The sequence below is a fragment of the Acanthochromis polyacanthus genome, chromosome 3 (genome assembly GCF_021347895.1).
Source record: "Acanthochromis polyacanthus isolate Apoly-LR-REF ecotype Palm Island chromosome 3, KAUST_Apoly_ChrSc, whole genome shotgun sequence".
NCBI lineage: Eukaryota > Metazoa > Chordata > Actinopteri > Pomacentridae > Acanthochromis > Acanthochromis polyacanthus.
Window position 1 is genome coordinate 31,176,616 of NC_067115.1, and position 18,782 is coordinate 31,195,397.

Here is an 18,782-nt window from a genome sequence, read left to right on the forward strand (position 1 = left end):
ACCGTCCTACCTTTCTGTCTGCTGCTTGACAACATGTTTAGTGTGATGATAAGCATAATCAGTTTTGACTTGGGTCACTTGTTTCCTCTTATACCAAGGTTTGACTTTGGAAGCCATGACTGGAACACTTCAAGGAGACCTGGCTGAGAGCACCAGGGGGAGGAGGAGACCAAGCATGATTTAGTCATGTTAGAAAAGTCAATACAAGTCCTTAATTTACCAACACCACTGCTGCAGTCATTACAAAGTCTATGTGATCAGATGTGCACACTTTAGATTAACTATACAGGGTTAACACACACTGGAAGCATCAACAGTGATTTTTCATTGGAATCGTAGCTGAGTATAATCTCTAGAGCTGTTCTGAAAAATGATTTCTTTGCCAATATTCATGTTATACAGTACACAATCAGTGTTACAAAAGCACTCATCTTCAATGAACATGTAATTATCAGATGTTTTTCTCACAAGTAGACACGTTAAAACTCCAGTTCCAACATATTGCTAGAGCTCAGCACTTCAGATGTTTCCTCTTACAACCTCCTACAGCTCAGCTATGAATAGCTTGCAGCAGTCTGCCTGGTCCATGATTAGAGAAATGAAGAAAATAGAGTCATTACCAGCAGTCAACACGCTATTTAATTAAACCAATCATGCAGGAAATCCGGGTGATCAAACTCTTTCAGACTGAACAAGACTAACATCTAAACCAGGTGTTATACAGACACCCTGCCTCGAGCTAATTATGTTTAAATTCTGTATAAATAATTAAAACAGTAACAGTTTTGCCTGTGTCTATTTGACAATTTGGGAAAATAAGGTCAGCAACCTCTTAATACCCCAGTATGTAAGGAAGTAGTGCTCAGGGAGATTACAGATTGCTGCTTAGCTTTCCCACATCAGAGACAGATTATCTAAAGCCATTTCTTTTAGCAGCACATGTCACCTGTTCCAGGCTTGACAGCAGATAACTGCCCTACCAATTATGAACCCCCATTTTCAAAAGTTATTTCTACAACAAAATGAGCCAACTAGCCTGAGAATATTAACAAAAGTAACTTACCCCAAGAGATTAAAACAGCGCAAAGCGGTGGCAGACCAGCCTGATGCCACTTGGGAAGCACTTGCTGATGGTAACAAAAATATTACCCTCTCACTGGAGGAATGCTGTTCCCCTTCCACCCCATGTATGGATGCACTTAAGACTATATATAGCATTTACCCACAAATTTCATTCTCATTCTGCACCTTGGAGATGAAGAGTGTGCATCAGTGTGTGCAAATTTATTGAATTATTTGAAGGTATGTTTTATCTATTGATTTTATTATTTTTTTAAGATTATTTTTAGACGTCAGAGAAAGGTGACAGTAAAACACAGCAAAAGTGTAATGGTGACAAGGTTTCTAAGATAAAATGTTTCTCCACATAGAAATATTTCAAAATTTGCTTTTATAAAAAAAAAATATTGCCAGACATCCCATTATTGACAGTAATGTTTCTTTTTTAAATGAAAAAGATCCATAAAAGACATCTCACCTGTAGATATCAGAAATGTTATTCTTTGTGGCAGCCGGAAACAGAGATTTGAGATAATATTCTGGCAGATCCCAATACTCAAAGCCTTATGAGACCTTTTTAGGTTCCTCGAGACAGCCTGTCCTCCTTGGCTCAACACTTGCAGGCAGCAGTCAGGTTATTTTTAACAGCAAGTCCTCCATTACAGTGATACCCCCACTTCTTACTGTACAAGAGCCACTGTGGCTATTTTTATTCACACAAGCCAATTTAAAAAATGACTGAAGAGACACTACCGTTCCAAAGTTTGAGGTCGCCCAGACAATTCTATGTCTTCCATGAAAAGTCACATTTTAATTCATGTACCAACATAACTGCACAAGGGTTTTCTAATCATCAATTAGCCTTTCAGCACCATTAGCTAACACAATGTAGCATTAGAACACAGGAGTGATGGTTGCTGGAAATGTTCCTCTGTACCCCTATGGAGATATTCCATTAAAAATCAGCCGCTAGAATAGTCATTTACCACATTAACTGTTATGGTTATGGTCCTGCTCCTGCCCTTTTTCCTTTTCTTCCCCATTATTGTCCTTTGTGTGTGTTTTTGGGCTTGTGTGTCTCTGTCTCCCTCCGTCTGTTGTCTTCCCCTTCTGTATCTCTCTCCCGGTCACTCGCCCTCTAGCTCAGCCTGCTGATTGCCCTCAATTGGCATCAGCTGCAGTAATTAGTCAATTCCTCTCACCTGTTCCCTCAGCAATATAAACCCTCTGCTTCCTTCAGTCATAGCTGGCTCATTGTGTTGGACACTCATGCTGTTTCAGATGCCACTTCCCCGTGTCCCCTTTTCTGGATTACATCAGTTTTGGACTTCTTCACTTTTCACCCTTTCTTTGGATTACCCTTTTGGACTCCGTTGTGTGTTTGGACCAGGGCCGGCCGCTGGCATAAACACTCTATGCTGTTGTTTATAGCCACATCCACTAGAGGGGGCCACACCACAATAAGTGTGTGATTTGCATTTTGTCCATTCCTAGATACATTTTTAAAAAAATAAATATTTGCTGTTAAGCATGTGCATGTGTCTTTTAACCCAATTACAAGCTGTGCACGTGATTTGGTAGTTGCCCTGTGCATGTTTTGGGGCCACAAAAAAAATCTTGCTTAGGGCCACCAAAGTCCTAGGGCCGGCCCTGGTTTGGACTTTAGTTTGCTTTTGTCTTCAGTTATTTGTTCCCTCGTATGTAAGTACCTTTTGTAGCCTTGTCGTTTGCCTCAGTTTAGTTTAGTTTTTTGCCATTTCAGTCCCGTCTTCAGTTTGTTACAGTTTTTAGTAAATCAGTTTTTTATTTATTATCATGCCCGGCTGCCTGTCTACTATGTCTGCACCTGGGTTCACCACACACCCACGTCGTAACATTAACAATGTCTAGACTGTATTTCTGATTCATTTAATGTTATCCTCATTGAAAAAAATGCTGTTCTTTTAAAAATAAAGACATTTCTAAGTGGCCTGTGCATGGAAAAATGCAGCAGAGTCAATGACAGGAAGCATCACACTGAAATTAAAAGAGGTAGCAGACCTTGAGTTTATTGCCCAGATGACCAGCAGTGGTAACCATAGTTACATCAGAATCTTCCACTTTTCTGTTCAGAGGACACTGGCCTGAAACTTTGGTCACATTTACAGTACAGTGTATACTTCTGTAAAACACATGAACTCGTTATTCACTTCAAATAGGTAGTGAATGTCCTTCTTAAAGTGTATGGGTTTTAAACCAAAAAGTGTGAATTTGGCAGCTCAGAGTGGTAGCACCAACAAAAAACACTTAAGTCTCCACCCCACTGCTCCAATGCTCTCACTGGTCTGACATGTGAAGACTGATTATTTTACCAGAGAAAGAGATGAAAAATGAAAAAACAAAGCAAATATTAAAGCTGCGAGCAGCACTGGTCGGGTCCTCGCACCCTTGCTGGTCAGTGAATCCAAGCATGTCCACCAAGTGAAGCTGGGACTGAGAGCGTATTTTGGACTATGGCCTTTTAATTGCAACCTATCAAAGCTGTCCACCGGGTGGCGCTGTCACTATGACTGTATTTTGGTCTATAGAATTCATCAGGGCCAGACTGTGATCACACATGTAAAGTCTGAGTCAGACTGGAGCATGTACAGGCCAGTTACACAGCATTTCCTGTGTCATGGCGAATTGTCGAAATTCCACTGGCTGTCATTCCCATGGCGTCAGACTTTTGTGGAGTATTTTGACAGTTTTTAATCATCCATGCTTGGTGTACATCCTGGCAAGTTTGGGCTCTGTTGGGGCTACCCTGGTTGAGTTTATGGCTTTTGAAAATGTGCAAAAATTGGTCCAAATCATCCAAAATACGTCACATAAATGGCTAACTTCCTGTTGCGTTTTAGTTACGGTTGTCAGTTACATTTTTATACATCATGACGAGTTACTTCTGCCAACCAAGTTTACCTTTGGTGCTCAGACCCTTATAAGGATGACTTACCTGAGCTAGGTCTGTCAAATTGCAGGTGTCTTAAAGTTCTGACTTCAGAAGATCACTCGCCTCCCACTTTAAAACAAAAGGCCTCCTCCTACAAAGACAAACCACAGTTTAAGATCATTCATCTACACATACAACATAAAACAAATGCTGTGTTATAAATTCTTCTTGTATTTAACCTGAAAAAATGTGCCACTTGAGCCACTTTATTTAGAACACCTAGGCCTACTCTAATTGCATTAGACTGTATGTTTAGGACTCAAGTCATAGTTAGTGACGGTGCTGGTCATTTTTTATATTTTTACTAATGATCGCAGCAGTAAACATGTCATTCTACATTTACATTCATTACAGTAGTACAATCGACTTTATACGTTTAGAAAAATGTCAAACAAAAACTGAACATTGTAAACCAACACGGTCTCACGGGGATTCGTGAAACTGTTACGTAAATTTTTTGTTTCTTTTTCGTGCGCACCAACACGATTTCGTCATGTTTTTCGTGCCGCTCACCACGAAATGTTTTTCGTGTTGCTCACAACGAAACCCGCTGTGGTAATCACAGCTGAAAGTGGTTTATACCAGCGGATTCATGACGATCTAAGCTGTCCATCGGCGTATACTGCTTGTGTGATCGCGTTTGCGGCCGCCGGCCGCCGGACATTCTTGAAATTCCTATGCAAATTGGAAAAAAAAAAAAAAAAAAAAGGTAAGTGTACCACCGGGTTATGGTTATGGTTAGGGTTATGGTTAGGGACGATGTCATGCAAAATATAGCGTTGGATTCGCCATGGTTTTACATTAAAAATATAATACACACATTCGTTTGAAATACGTTCTGGGTGGCACGAAAAGTCCGCCGTTTAAAATACATTGGTGCGCATTTCGTGGTGAGCGGCACGAAAAACATGACGAAATCGTGTTGGTGCGCACGAAACCGAAACTAAAACTTACGTGACAGTTTCACGAATCCTCGTGAGATCGGGCTGTGTAAACACATGAAGTGAGTGCATGTGGTGCAGTGCTCTCAAAAACAAACACTTCAAAACCTCTACTTTTCCACATGGCTCCTCAATTGAAATCAACGGACCTTCCAAAAAAAGAATAAATAGATTATATAAGATAATTTATGTACTGTCACTTAATGTAACAGAAATGAATAACTTCAGCGTTTCCTCTGTGAAACCATTACAAACTGTGTTGAACAATGTCTTAGAGAGTATTGCAGCAGTTCAGGCTTGTTGCTGTACAAATTTGATGGGACTTGCAAGACAGAAATAAAAATAAACGATAAAATGTGACGTGGTATCACCTGAAATATGCTTTTATTTGTGTAGGTCAAGATCCAAAAACCACCAGCATCATTCATGAGACCTTTTTTTAATAGGAAATACCCACATATTTCAAACTTAATATCCCCAGCCTGTGATGAAGTGTTTTTGTTATAAATGTGCTTTTTGTTTCTCAGATAAAAGCTGACAGGACTCAGGCAGCAGCACATGAGCATTTGAGGCACAGAAAACAAAAATAAAAGTGTTTTCATGATGTGAAATCCACACTAATCTACATGTGTAACACTGGCGCAGCGCCCTCATGTGTCTAAATTCTATATCCTCAGTTTGGTGTAATTTGCTGGTAAATGCTGCCATCTGGTGTTTATCACTGCAGTGACGTTTGCCACTGCTAATGCTAATATCCATCCATCCATTATCTACACACAGCTTAATCCTCATTAGGGTCACAGGGGGCTGGAGTCTATCCCAGCTGACTTAAGGTGAAGGGAGAAGACAACTGGACAGGTATGTTGGACAACAAAACATTACAGATGTTATATAATTCTCTGATTGTTCCGTATCTGACCTACTGTGTTGAAGTTTGGGGAAATGCCTGTAAGACAAACATCCGGTCAATTTTCATTTGGCAGATCAGAGCCATCAGAATAATCAGTCGAAGCAAAATAAAACCCATTATTTCTTTGGTGAAAATTTTAAAAACTTCACCACATAGTAGATTATAGTGTTCTGCAAATTATGTATAAAGCTCAAAAAGAAACTTTACCAGTTAAAGTCCAGAACAGTTATGCAAAAAGAGAAAGTAAGTAAAAGGAACAGAGATCTTCACAAAACAAAGATTTAGGACTAAATTAGTGGAATATTCTATTTCTGTAAAAGGGGTCAATTTATGGAACAATCCAGACGAGGAATCAAAAGTATTTAAATCACAAGAAGGTTTAAAAATGTAATTAAAACCAGCATATTATTAAAAAACAAAGAAATGAGTTAAGAGTAGCATAGTATTTGTTAGGGCTGCACAGTGTCGTAGTGGTTAGCACTTTCGCCTTGCAGCAAGAAGATTCTGGTTCGAATCCCGGGGTGGGCCTGGGATCTTTCTGCATGGAGTTTGCATGTTCTCCCTGTGCATGCGTGGGTTTTCTCCGGGTACTCCGGCTTCCTCCCACAGTCCAAAAATATGCTGAGGTTAACTGACTATTCTAAATTGCCTGTAGGTATGAATGTGAGTGTGATTGTTTGTCTGTGTATGTAGCCCTGTGACAGACTGGTGACCTGTCCAGGGTGTCCCCTGCCTTCACCCAAGTCAGCTGGGATAGGCTCCAGCACCCCCCGCGACCCTCGTGAGGATAAAGCGGTGTATAGTGGATGAATGGATGGATAGCATTTGTTAGGAGAGAAAATTCTATTACAGGGCTACATATAGAGATAAACAATCACACTCACATTCACACCTACAGACAATTTAGAGTCACCAATTAACCTCAGCATATTTTTGGACTGTGGGAGGAAGCCAGAGAACCTGGAGAAAACCCACATATGCACAGGCAGAACATGCAAAATCCAGGCAGAAAGATCCTAGTAAGGTCAGGACACAAACCAGGGATCTTCTAGCTTCTAGCAGTAATACTAATATTACTTATAATAATAATTACAGTGATAAAAATAGATCATACACTATCATTCAAAAGTTTGGGGTCACCCAGACAATTCCATGTCTTCCATGAAAACTCACACTTTTATTCATGTGCTAGCACAACTGCACAAGGGTTTTCTAATCATCAATTAGCCTTTCAACACCATTAGCTAACACAATGTAGCATTAGAGCACAGGAGTGATGGTTGCTGGAAATGTTCCTCTGTACCCCATGGAGATATTCCATTAGAAATCAGTCGTTTCCAGCTAGAATAGTCATTTATCACATTAAAAATGTCTAGACTGGATTTCTGATTCATTTAATGTTATCTTCATCGAAAAAAAAGTTTTTCTTTCAATAATAGGAACATTTGTAAGTGGCCCCAAACTTTTGACCGGTAGTGTATAATCAGACTACTGCTTTCAAAGCCAAAGTGTGTTGGAGCAAAACACCAGAATTAAAACATCAAAGTCAAGGCAAGAAATCAACTGTGACATGGGGATAGAAGACAGAGGTTTCTTTAACCCTCTATTACTGCAGGCTAAACTTACAGAAAATGTCACAAACACTGACTGAAACACACTAAATGGGGCGGCTGCTTCACATGATGGCCGTGCGTTCTAAAACAGGAAGCAAGTTAAATGAATACTTCTTATTCCTTGAACATTTAGAGTTTTGTACAACTCCTAATTTTGTGCAGGGCTGCTGTGTTATACTTCTGTGTATTCATGCCGGTAGTAGGAGTGTCTGTGTGTGACTGACTGTGATTCTCCTGCTGGATTCCAGTCTCCGTCCTCTCTCTGGCCCCAGCATGTTTTGAGTAGAAATAAAAGAGATTATTGGAGCGTGATAATATGATGGGCAGGAAGTTCGCAAGCATGAGGTGCCTCATTCCTGCAAAATTCTGTCTGAGCCTAATAGTAAAGTGATGCAGAAGTGCATTAAAGTTTCTTGTTTTACTATGGCAATTGCCCTTTTCTGTGCAAACTTTGGATTAAAAAAGAAACTTAGGTAACATCAGTGTAATAAAGAATAAGTCTGTAGATTGTTTTTGGTTGAGATAGTCTGCTCGTCAGTCCTTTATTTTGGTCCAAAGCCAAATATTTTAACATCTACAGGGTGGTTTTAATGGTATTTGGTTAATAGTTCGTGACACAGTCATGTCAAAAACCAAAACTTCACTTGTTTGTCATGAAATTTGCTCTAAATACTCATGGATGAATGGTTCAATACTTTGATTATCTTTCCCATAACATCAGGTCAAACTTTCCCTTAGTCCATGGGAAAGTCTAAAATCCTATGGGCTATAGGACAGAGGACATTTGTTCTCTTTACATAATGGTCTGAAAAATGTAAAATGTGCACACATAATCAAGAGCACAATGTGCTGCATTCATTTTCAAGAATAAACTTGGCTGACCTCAATTACTCAATGCAAACGTTCTGCCTAATAAGAAAAGATAAGATAAACTAATCTTTAATTTCTCCCCACACCAGGTAAAATTCATATCGTCACAGCAGCTTATGTAGCAATAAACATAGTAGTAGTAATAAAATAATAATAAGAAAATGGTAGTGATAATATTTATATGTACAGGGATGATAAATGAGAATGAAATAGTATTGTATTGACACACTGTAAACAATACAATATAAAGTGTCTTGAAAAAATAAGTTTAAAAAGTGCAAAGATGCACCAGTGCAAGAACTGCTGTGTAAATTTTAATGGTTTGGGATTATATGATATGAGTACAATTTATGTTAACATAAGTCAGTGATGCTGATGTTATAAAGTCTTACAGCCGATGAGATGAAGGACCTGCAATAGCGCTCCTTCTTGAAGGGTGGATGTCTAAGTCATCAATATTAGGTAATAAACTATCAAAGGCTTGATTATTGGCTCAGCTTACACATCAATGGTACCATTTTTATTCCATGTTTTATTTGTTGTTTGCTAACTCTACTCTAATCACAGTAGCAGGGTTGTTAATCCATGCTAATGTTAGCTTTTTCTCAGCAGTAGAAGCTAGATGTTTAGCTAGCTGTTACTTTAGATTTGGTCTCAGGACAAGAAAATTTACACAACAGCTACATGTTTTAGTATTTTGTACATGGATTATTTGAAATTTGATGGATGGGATGCAAATTGTCCTCCACTTCTGGAATGATCCTTAACAACTTGCTGGTTGTGAAAATAATATTGTTTTTTAAACTGATAATTGCTGAAAATTTTCTTAGTTCTGGTAAATAATTTCTCACATGAGCACACAAAGTGAATAAAAGTCTGTGAAATTCTACTTTTACTCGGACCCCTGACTAAGCATCTGTTATTTGATTATATTCAAAATGATTGTGACTTAGGCAGTGCTTTGTGTTGGTAATCTGAAGTCTCTGTCACCGGGGCACGACAACACAAATAAAGGTCACCAGAGAAGGTCACCCTGAAGCAGCATTCACACCAGGAAGGATATTCTGAGGGGAGTGAATGAATGCTAGACCCTCCCTCTCTTCTTTCCAAGCTGCTCTCCTGGGGCACGCGGCGGGGAAAAGACGGTAAAGGGAAGCCATTATTTTCATTCGTGCACTCGCTGACTCGTGGTAGCCAGCTGGAGGTGGACACAAGAGGAGGGGGACTGTTCACGGGGGGAGGAACACCAGAAGCATTGCGCGTCATTGCGTCAGCAGACGTGGTTGGTTTTACGCAGAGCGAGATGACGTAGCAGAGCCGGAGAGGGCAGAGTGGAGGGCTTCTCTCTGACTATGTATAGCAATGCTGTGATTTGTTGCGTCAGGCCTGATCCGCAACTCACAGAGGGGCTTCAAAGCATGCTGTTGTCTATAATGGAAAAGGGATCTTGTCTAAATGCGCCAGAAAGTAGAAAACAAATACCATTACTGCTTACAAAACACATACCATTTGAGAAAACAGAGGGACACTCAGTTAGTGTTAGCTGCTCTCTCACACAATTTTAACAGCCCAGAAAAGTGAACTGCATTTGAACTAGAGCTTCACTTTCTGCTTAACCCATTAAGCCCTACCATTTGCAAGTCTACTGGGACATATTCTTACATTTTTACATACTGGAGTGCAATTTTTTTTGGAGTATTTCTATTTGCTTTATATCAATACAACCTCTATTTCCCAAGTTTTAGCAATATGTAATGATTTATGACTTAACTATTACAATAAATTGCTTAAAAATGCAATAAAACTTTTTTTAAAATTAAAAGCATTTTTGTTTTTTTCCACATATATTTCAAAATACACAAACTGCATACATGTATATCCCCAAATTTGTAAAATAAATAAAAAGTTGCCCAATACCCTGTGGTCTCGCTTGTAAAGATTTGTATTATCTGCACTTTATTGTGTATCTTTACAAACCCATCACTGCAACAAAAAAGCACTCTGAGACCTGGTGAGTGTGTGAAATGTCAGTCTAACTCCCCAGATTTCTATGCAAAAAAGATGATCAATTTATCTCATCTGGTTTGAAATCTACCGTCAATCAAAAAATAATATGCAATCGTAGCGCACGCTACGCTGTGAACCGATGGGGTTAATAAAGTTTACACGATCAGCTATTCTTTTGTTACTGTTATGTCCAAAGAGCAAATAATTTCATTTTTATTATTTTTTGAGCATGACATTCTATACAAGGGTATAGAACTTCAGATATTTTAAATGAGAATGCTACTGAGTGAGCTACCTACAGATTTGATAGAGACAATGATAGTCATTTACCACATTAACGATGTCTAGACTGGATTTCTGCTTCATTTAATGTTATCTTCATTGAAAAAAATGCTTTTCTTTCAAAAATAAGGACATTTCTAGGTGACCCTTAAACTTTTGAACGGTAGTGTACATATGCAACATGTTAAAATTAGATTGTCGGAGAAGGCAATCATTATGAAGAATTGATTTAAGAGATTCTTTCTGGAACTTGAACAGGAAACACATAGACAAGAATCCCAGCCTTCTTTTTTTCTTACATGTGCTATTCTTCATATATCATTCATGCAAATGTCGAACTGACCCATTTTTGGCAAAAGTTTTTTTTCAGTATAAAACTTCTTCTGCTCGGCTTAATAAGTGTAATAAACATATAAATCAAAAATGGTTAATTTCACATATTTGCATATTTAGTTTATTAACATCAATGGTAAATAATGGAGTAAACCATGAGATAAACAATGTTTTCTTGGATGTTTAGGTTTCTGGATAATTAAACATGACTCAGGAACATCATTGCTGTTCCTTAGAAACAAACACAACAGGAGGGTTGCAGAACTCAGACGAGCGGGTTGATGATTACACGCTCTGCATAGTTTACCATCATGTATGGTTGAAAGCTCCAGAGAAAAGCATTGAGAGGTGTCTTATGAAGGTCAGAAATGGAGCTGAGCTTTCAAGCAGATTTTCCAGTAATGTTTTTGGATGGTTGGTGTTGTGGGTGTGGCGTGTGTTGCAGGAGATAACAAACCGTCAGTCACATGCCTGTTTCTCTTAGACAGAAGTCTCAAACGTGGCCTGTGTGTCAAAACCAGCCACCAGAGGATCCAACCTGACCTGTGGGACGACTTTGGAAAGCTTAAAAATTACAGAGAAGACATTAACTGCAATTTTTCAATGAATATAACTTATATTTGTCCTGTGCCTTTGTAGACACTTTGTGATCTGTAAGTTGTAAAGTGTAAATTATAAACTGAGGCATAATATGCTGAAATTGCACCTTATTTTCTTTATACATTTCAGGTTTTTCATTAATGTCTTGTGAAAAGATATGTGAACATTTTCAGACTGCACTAAAACAAAAGGAAAAATTTGGAGTTGTCGTTCATAAGATGAGGTGAGATGATTCTCTATTGCTCCCACACAAGGGAAATTTACATTGTTACAGCAGCAATAAACATATGTATAATAATAATAATACTAATATGTACAATATGTACTAGGATGAAAAAGAAAATGAAGAATATAGTATTAATACAAAGTGCAAGATGCAGGAGTGCAAAAATTGCTGTGAAAATTTTATTACTCCAGTAAGGAAAACTGCAGAGTTATCTGACAATTGCTGTTGGTCTGCCTGTCTGTCTGTCTGTCTGTCTGTCTGTCTGTCTGTCTGTCTGTCTGTCTGTCTGTCTGTCTGTCTGTCTGTCTGTCTGTCTGTCTGTCTGTTAGCAACATTACTCAAAAATGGACCAACAGATTTGGATGAAATTTTCAGGGAAGGTCAGAAATGACACAAGGACCAAGTGATTAGATTTTGGCAGTGATGCAGCTTTTAGTCTGGATCCATGGATTTCTGAAAGATTTCTGCATCATTGTGAGATAGCAGCACGGAGTCACTGTAACTATGACAACAAGTGAACACTACCTCACCTGCCTGCTGACGATCACATGATTGCGATCCTTCTACAAATGCAATGCTGCAGACCATGAATTTATAGATTTAATCCACTGGAAATCATACAACAACTGAGCAACCTAGTGGGAGTACTGCGCTCTCCAAGTGCTTTTCTTGTTATGGTCTGAGATGATGCTGATGATATAAGTCCGGTTATGTTAACATCAGCCAATGATGCTGATGTTGTACAGTCGTACAGCCGATGGTATGAATGACTTGCGATAGTGCTCCCTCTTGCAGGGTGGATATCTCACTCTGAGCAGAATGAGGTAGGTTACTATGCTGTGATTTCACTGGTCCGGCCCACTTGAGATCAATTTGGGCTGAATGTGGCCTCAGAACTACGATGAGTTTGACACCCTCGTGTGTAGAGGGGTCATTTCAGAACTGGAGGACATTTTACATCCAACCCAAATTTCAAATAATCCATGTACAAAATACTAAAACATGCAGTTGGTGTGTAAATGTACTTGTCCTGAGACCAAATCTAAAAAAAGACTAGGAGAAAAGAATGTTTGAAAATATTTTTTAAAAATACCAAATAAGTCTGGAGTTCCCCCTAAAATGTCATTTTTCTCTTGTCCCACCCCTCTGATGACCAAATTGAATCTCAAATAAAACAATTAAAATAACATTTAAATCTCCATTTTTTGGTATCTATTTTTTCATTGATGTCTCTTGTAATGGTATGAACATATTTTTACTCAACATAATATTTTAAATAAAAATTATTATGCATGGAATGTGTGTCCCACAACAACCCTGTTAGCATAACCTTTCTAGCAGGTAGAAGAAGAAAAAAAAACAATGAATTGCATGAGACACTGGAATTAACATCATCGTCAGTTTTCCAAAAGAATGTGTAGAGTAAAGCTATGTCCTCTCTTCTATTTGTCACATTTTCATAGCATTGTCAGCCTTGATTGAATGTCTCACTCTACCTCATATTATCAGGATCAGACTCATTCTTTCTACTTTTTTTTTTCCATCAGTCAGTTTGTCCTCTTGGTCAGCAGTAACAGCTAGCTAAATATCTAGCTTCTACTGCTGAGAAAAAGCTAACATTAGCATGGATTAGCAACCCTGTTACTGTGATTGGAGTAGAGTTAGCAAAAAACAACAAATAAAACATGAAATAAAAATGGTGCCATTGATGTGTAAACTGAGCCAATCAAGCCTTTGATAGTTTATTACCTACTACTGATGAATATGGAGCAGAAAACTGTAAAAGAGAAGGTTTATTTTTCAAAAAGTTTGAAGCCCGAATGCCCTCCAGTCCTGGACTGACCCAGAGCTATGAGGAGATGGATGGATGGTTGATACCTTTAAGCCCTGCAGGTGATGCTGAGACATAATGACGTCACTGGGTGGCAGCCCTGCCTCTCCGCACGTCCACCTCTGGGTACCTTGGCAACGCGCGAGACGTGCCGGCTGGAGGGGGAGGCAGGTTTATCACGCAGCTTCCTCTTCCTCACTCTTCCGCCCCCCTACTCTGCCGCCCACCCCTCTCTCCGCTCCTCCCTCTCCGTCGCATCCCCTGCTCAGCCAATCAGAGGGCTCGTTGGGGGCAGGGCGTAGCAGAAGCCACCATTCCTGCGCGGAGCTGCTCCATCTCCAGAGCTAACGTGAGGCTAGCGGCAGCTCTGAGGGAGGAGGCACGGTTCGGCCCAGCCAGTGTGTGCGTGTGTGTCCGTCCGTGTGTTGCGTGTTTATACGTGTGTGTGTGTGCGAGGCCAGGACTGCAGACTAGCAGGCACCTCCGCTGCCGCACTCTTCTTCTTCCACCAGACTTTTTCTTTCCTTTCTGACTTCGCCTCGTCACGGTGCTCAGCTTTCGGGTCCGCTTCTTCTCCCACTCCAGGGTAAAGAGGGATCAGCGTGGGGGGACAGGAGAGAAGGACGGACGTCGGTGTTGCTTTTCCCCTCCTTCTTCACTCTTTCGTAGTAGCTGACAGCTCCCGGCAGGCAGGATGATAGCGGCTCAGCTTCTGGCCTACTACTTCACCGAGTTGAAGGATGACCAACTCAAAAAGGTGAGCGACAGCAGCCGTGTCCTTTTGGAGACTTTTTGCGTAGAAGTCCAGCTGCATGTTGCAATCGAGCCCGTGTGGCGAATCGGTCGGGGACGGGAGAGGACGCAGCATTTGGGGAGTTGCAGGAGGAGGGAGTAGGCCGTGATGTATTCATTTTGAGTTTATTCAGTGGTTTGGTGCTGCGGAAGTTCAGCGAGGTCGAGAGGAGATGAAGTGACACCGACAGAGCAGCGCCAGCATCAGTTCTGGGGATTCTCCATGATCTTTAGGTATATATTTGGGAGAAGGTTAAAGACCAGTATGTAGACAGCTGCCTGTCTAAAGGCCTTTATGACCTCAGGAAAGAGTATTTCCTTCACAGTTAGCAGTGCTTGATATGGATGTCCTTGAGAGGGGCTGTGGTCGGTGGTGGTGGGGGTGATGGTGCTGCAGACAGACCCTCATCAAGAGAGAGATTTCAGAGCATTGGTTGCCATGGCGTTGGAAGCAGACAGGTGTCTGTGAGGGCTGTTGGGAAAAGTCATGAGCTCCACCATCTCCTAGTGCTTTTTCTACACACTCGCTCTCTCTTCTCTCCTGTTGATTCAATGTTCTTTTAGTAAGTCTGAAAAAACAAAACCTCATTAGCTGAACATGGCCATCAGTGAAATGTGAGCTTGATTGCAGCCTCTGGCCACCCACAGAAACTGACCTTGGTGCAATTTAGCCACCGGAAGAGATGACAGATCAGCGAGATGTTCCCAGGGGGGGAGTCGATAGCAATGTGGGTGGGATGGAAGAATCGTGATGTCATACGATGATGTCACGGTGCAGCAGATTGCACGTGCCTCTACTGAAGTAGGTTACTGGAACTTATAACAGTGTGTGCCAGGGTAAGAGCACTCAGTGGAAGGATAGAAGTTCTTCATCCATGAAAACCCTGAACAGGACTGGGACAGTGCAACCATATGACGCAGCCGACAAGTCAGCTTGTCATCTACAGAATGATGACTGATGCAAAAAGCTGCTTCCCTGGGTTTGTGTTGTATTTACTGATGATATTATACAGCATTAATTAGATACTGGAACAAACAGGCGCAGAATATAGTGGATGTCAAGCAATACATCTCAGGGAACATATCAAGAAATGTCCTGTAAAGAGGGTTAGAAGGTGAAAATGGTAAGGCCCCTCTTGACATACAGCCTTTAAAGAGCTGATGTTAAAAGACAATAATGAAAGAACAGATTTGCCTATTTTGTTCTATTCAATAAATGACTGTATGAATGTGAACAGTATATTCATGTTTAACTCCAGTGTTACTGGACTGTACTTTATAGGAGGAAGTAGAAGTTTCCTTTACGGAGACAGAACAACCATGGCTTTTTTTTAATTTTTTTTAAATAAACTTAAAACCTACCTTTTTAGTCTGGCTTTTACTTGAATTACCTTTTAGTGTTTTTATTCTTGTTACAACTCCCAATTTATAATTATCACTATTATTATTATTATCTTTATAATTATTTTTATTTTATTTTATCTATCTTTTATTCTGTTTCAGTTTAAATTATTATATGATATATTTAATTGAATTTATTTACTTATTTATTTTACTGATCTACTTATGGATTTATTTTATTTTATTCATTTTTTAAAATTAATTAATTAATTTATTTATTCTTTTATTTATTTTACACTTTAAACTAACCTCCAGTGTTTACCTATTTTAAACTTTTAAGATGGCGTTTCCTCAGTAAGGACTGGGTATAACAATGTCCCTGATTTATTATTGTCTTTTATTTATGTTGCTTTTAACAATACAGTGTATGGATTGCGGGGTGGGTGGATTCGGGGCGGGGTGGGTGGATTCGGGGCTGGGTGGGGTGGATTTGGATCATAATTTCTTTCATGTTATTTTAATTATTTGTCTGTTTGTGAAGCACTTTGTGCTACAACTGCTGTATGAAAAGTACTATATAAATAAAGATTATTATTATATAAGTAGAAAGAACTTATACATGTCTACTCTGTTTTAAGACACAGTTAAAATGTCATAAATCATACAAAATAGAGAAAAAAGTTGATGACTAATTTTGCAAAAAACGAGAAAACTTGGAGTCTGTACGTCACACTTTTCCAAGTAGCCACAAGTTATAACAATACAGGAAAAATGGGGAACTTGCATCTCTACATACTATAGATATTTTTAAAATTTGTTTTCAGATGTTCTCTGTGTAAACACTTCCTGCTGGTCAGCTGAAAATCCCCGATTTTTTGTCTTGTAACTGTTCGTCACCGCTGAGTCGCTCTGCAAAGTTTCCTTGCTGCATTGAGGAGTGCAGAATTTATGATTTTTTTTTTTTTTTTTACAGAATCTGATTGAAGAAAATTGTTTTTTTGGCAGTTTTTAAAGTGAGAAATACAGAATAGACACAAAATTGTAATGGAAATATTGGAATCAATCATGAATTGTAAAAAAAAAAAGTTTAATATCTTTGTTTATTTTACAAAAATAAAAAAAACTGAAATCAACAAGGTCAACTTGAATAAAATTGTGAAAATGTGTTGGTCCTCCGGCTTACTGAGAAACAACTATGTGACAGAATAGATGTCTGGACTGTGACGTGCCCCATGGCATGCACTGTGTGATTATATAATAATAACAAAGAATGTCCTGTGCAAATACCCCTTAACAAGTGTTTCATTAAATAGACAAATAATTCTGATAAAACTAAACAATGTGGTTATTTCTGATAAAATTTGCTTATTAATAGTTGCATTATTTTGTCTAAAATACATGACTGTTAAAAAGTTTGGGATCACTTAGAAATGTCCTTATTTTTGAAAGAAAAGCATTTTTTTAGTGAAGATAACATTGAATGAATCAGAAATACAGTCGAGACATTGTTATTGTGGTAAATGACTATTCTAGCTGGAAACAGCTGATTTTTAATGGAATATCTACATAGGGGTTGTTGGAGCACAATCTCAATCTACCAGGAAAACAGAATGTGTGAGATAGCTCCTGTGCATTCGTTGAATGAAGCGATAGGAGAAGGTATTTAGGCCTCATGAAACATGTTTATTTAACAGTAGATTGAATATAGTATACAGAGCTCTGGGTCCAAACTTCTATCCTTTACAACAACAGGATCCTTGTCAGTTCATGAAGTCTGACTTGCCAGTCTTCCTTTGACCCAGCCTTATATCTAGTTGCACAGGTGCAAAAGCGTTCAGGGTGTGTCTTACCTCTTGGTTGTCTTCTACACATCTGACTCCCTCCCTTGCATATGAGCAGCCATCTTGTTGTCCTGCTCCTGCTCTGGATGCTGTGCTCCGAGTCCCACGGCCGTGAAGATGATTCCTCTCCAGCACAACCTTGAAGCAGAGTCTCCAGCACAACCTTTCACCTAGTACTTTTCCACTCCTGCATACCTCCATCATTCAGTGTTTTCCCAGCATCATAAACAGTGTTTTTCCATCATCGTAAACAGTGTCAAACATTAGAAATATGATTCTATAAAAGCAAGCAATTAGTATAAAAACTACATTCAGAAATATCATGGAAGTCCCACAGGGTACAGAGGAACATTTCCAGCAACCATCACTCCTGTGTTCTAATGCTACATTGTGTTAGCTAATGGTGTTGAAAGGCTGATTGATGATTAGAAAACCCTTGTGCAGTTATGTTAGCACATGAATAAAAGTGAGTTTTTATGGGAGACATGAACTTGTCTGGCTGACCCCAAACTTTTGAACGGTTGTGTATTTCTGACACCCTTTCTTTTGTGTATACCCTTTTTTCAGATTGATAAGTACCTGTACTCCATGCGATTCTCGGATGAGACGCTGAAGGACATAATGAACCGGTTCCGCAGGGAAATGGAGAACGGGCTTGGCAATGACACCAACCCTACCGCCACCGTGAAGATGCTGCCCACCTTCGTAAGGTCCATCCCTGACGGATCAGGTAGGGTGTGAATGCAGGGTTTCAGTAAATAGTTGGACATTTTAAAAGTCTGTATTGGGGCGAACATGATAAATAAGAAGAAAACATTCATAAATGATCCCGTTTACGCATTCAGTGTTGTAGCGTAATAGTTTTAATGCTTAACTAAGAGTGTGCCGTCTTTGTCATGTCATATACATTCTGTCCATACTGTAAGTGTGTTCAAGCACAGCCTGATGCCTCCTGCTCCTATCTGTCCATAAAAAATGTGCTGATGTGTTAAAATGGTCAGGCCTGTTCTGTGACATAGGCCTCTTTGTGTTTGTGCTCTGGATTTGGACTCAGTAGATCACAATTGTTTTAGCCTGGGCCATACAGGTCAAACTGCCTGATCACACACTTCTCAAAAACATACAAACGTTGTCAAAAAAAACCCCCAAAAACTCAAAAGGTCAC

At 39.4% G+C, this 18,782-nt stretch overlaps 2 protein-coding genes across 4 annotated transcripts in view; one reads left to right on the top strand and one right to left on the bottom strand.

The window, feature by feature from the left end:
* Positions 1-13,827, bottom strand: part of myom2a (myomesin 2a) — a 57,264-nt gene extending 43,437 nt beyond the window's left edge. Inside the window, exons 1-2 of one of the 3 annotated variants that reach the window (XM_051946184.1) lie at positions 13,691-13,827; positions 4,034-4,121 (exon numbers count right to left, since the gene is read on the bottom strand). Coding sequence is in view for 2 of the 3 variants with exons in the window: in XM_051946182.1 (XP_051802142.1) it covers positions 11-117 (107 nt within the window). In the remaining variant the exon portion in view is untranslated. Of the gene's footprint in view, positions 1-10; positions 144-1,537; positions 1,670-4,033; positions 4,122-13,690 lie in introns of those variants that run through there. The other 2 variants (XM_051946182.1, XM_051946185.1) reach the window with 2 other exon arrangements.
* Positions 13,828-14,008: 181 nt separating this feature from the next.
* Positions 14,009-18,782, top strand: part of LOC110966020 (hexokinase-1) — a 32,243-nt gene continuing 27,469 nt past the window's right edge. The window contains exons 1-2 of the mRNA XM_022215241.2: positions 14,009-14,400; positions 18,185-18,347. Coding sequence (XP_022070933.1) covers positions 14,338-14,400; positions 18,185-18,347 — 226 coding nt within the window. The 5' untranslated portion in view covers positions 14,009-14,337. The remainder of the gene's footprint in view (positions 14,401-18,184; positions 18,348-18,782) is intronic.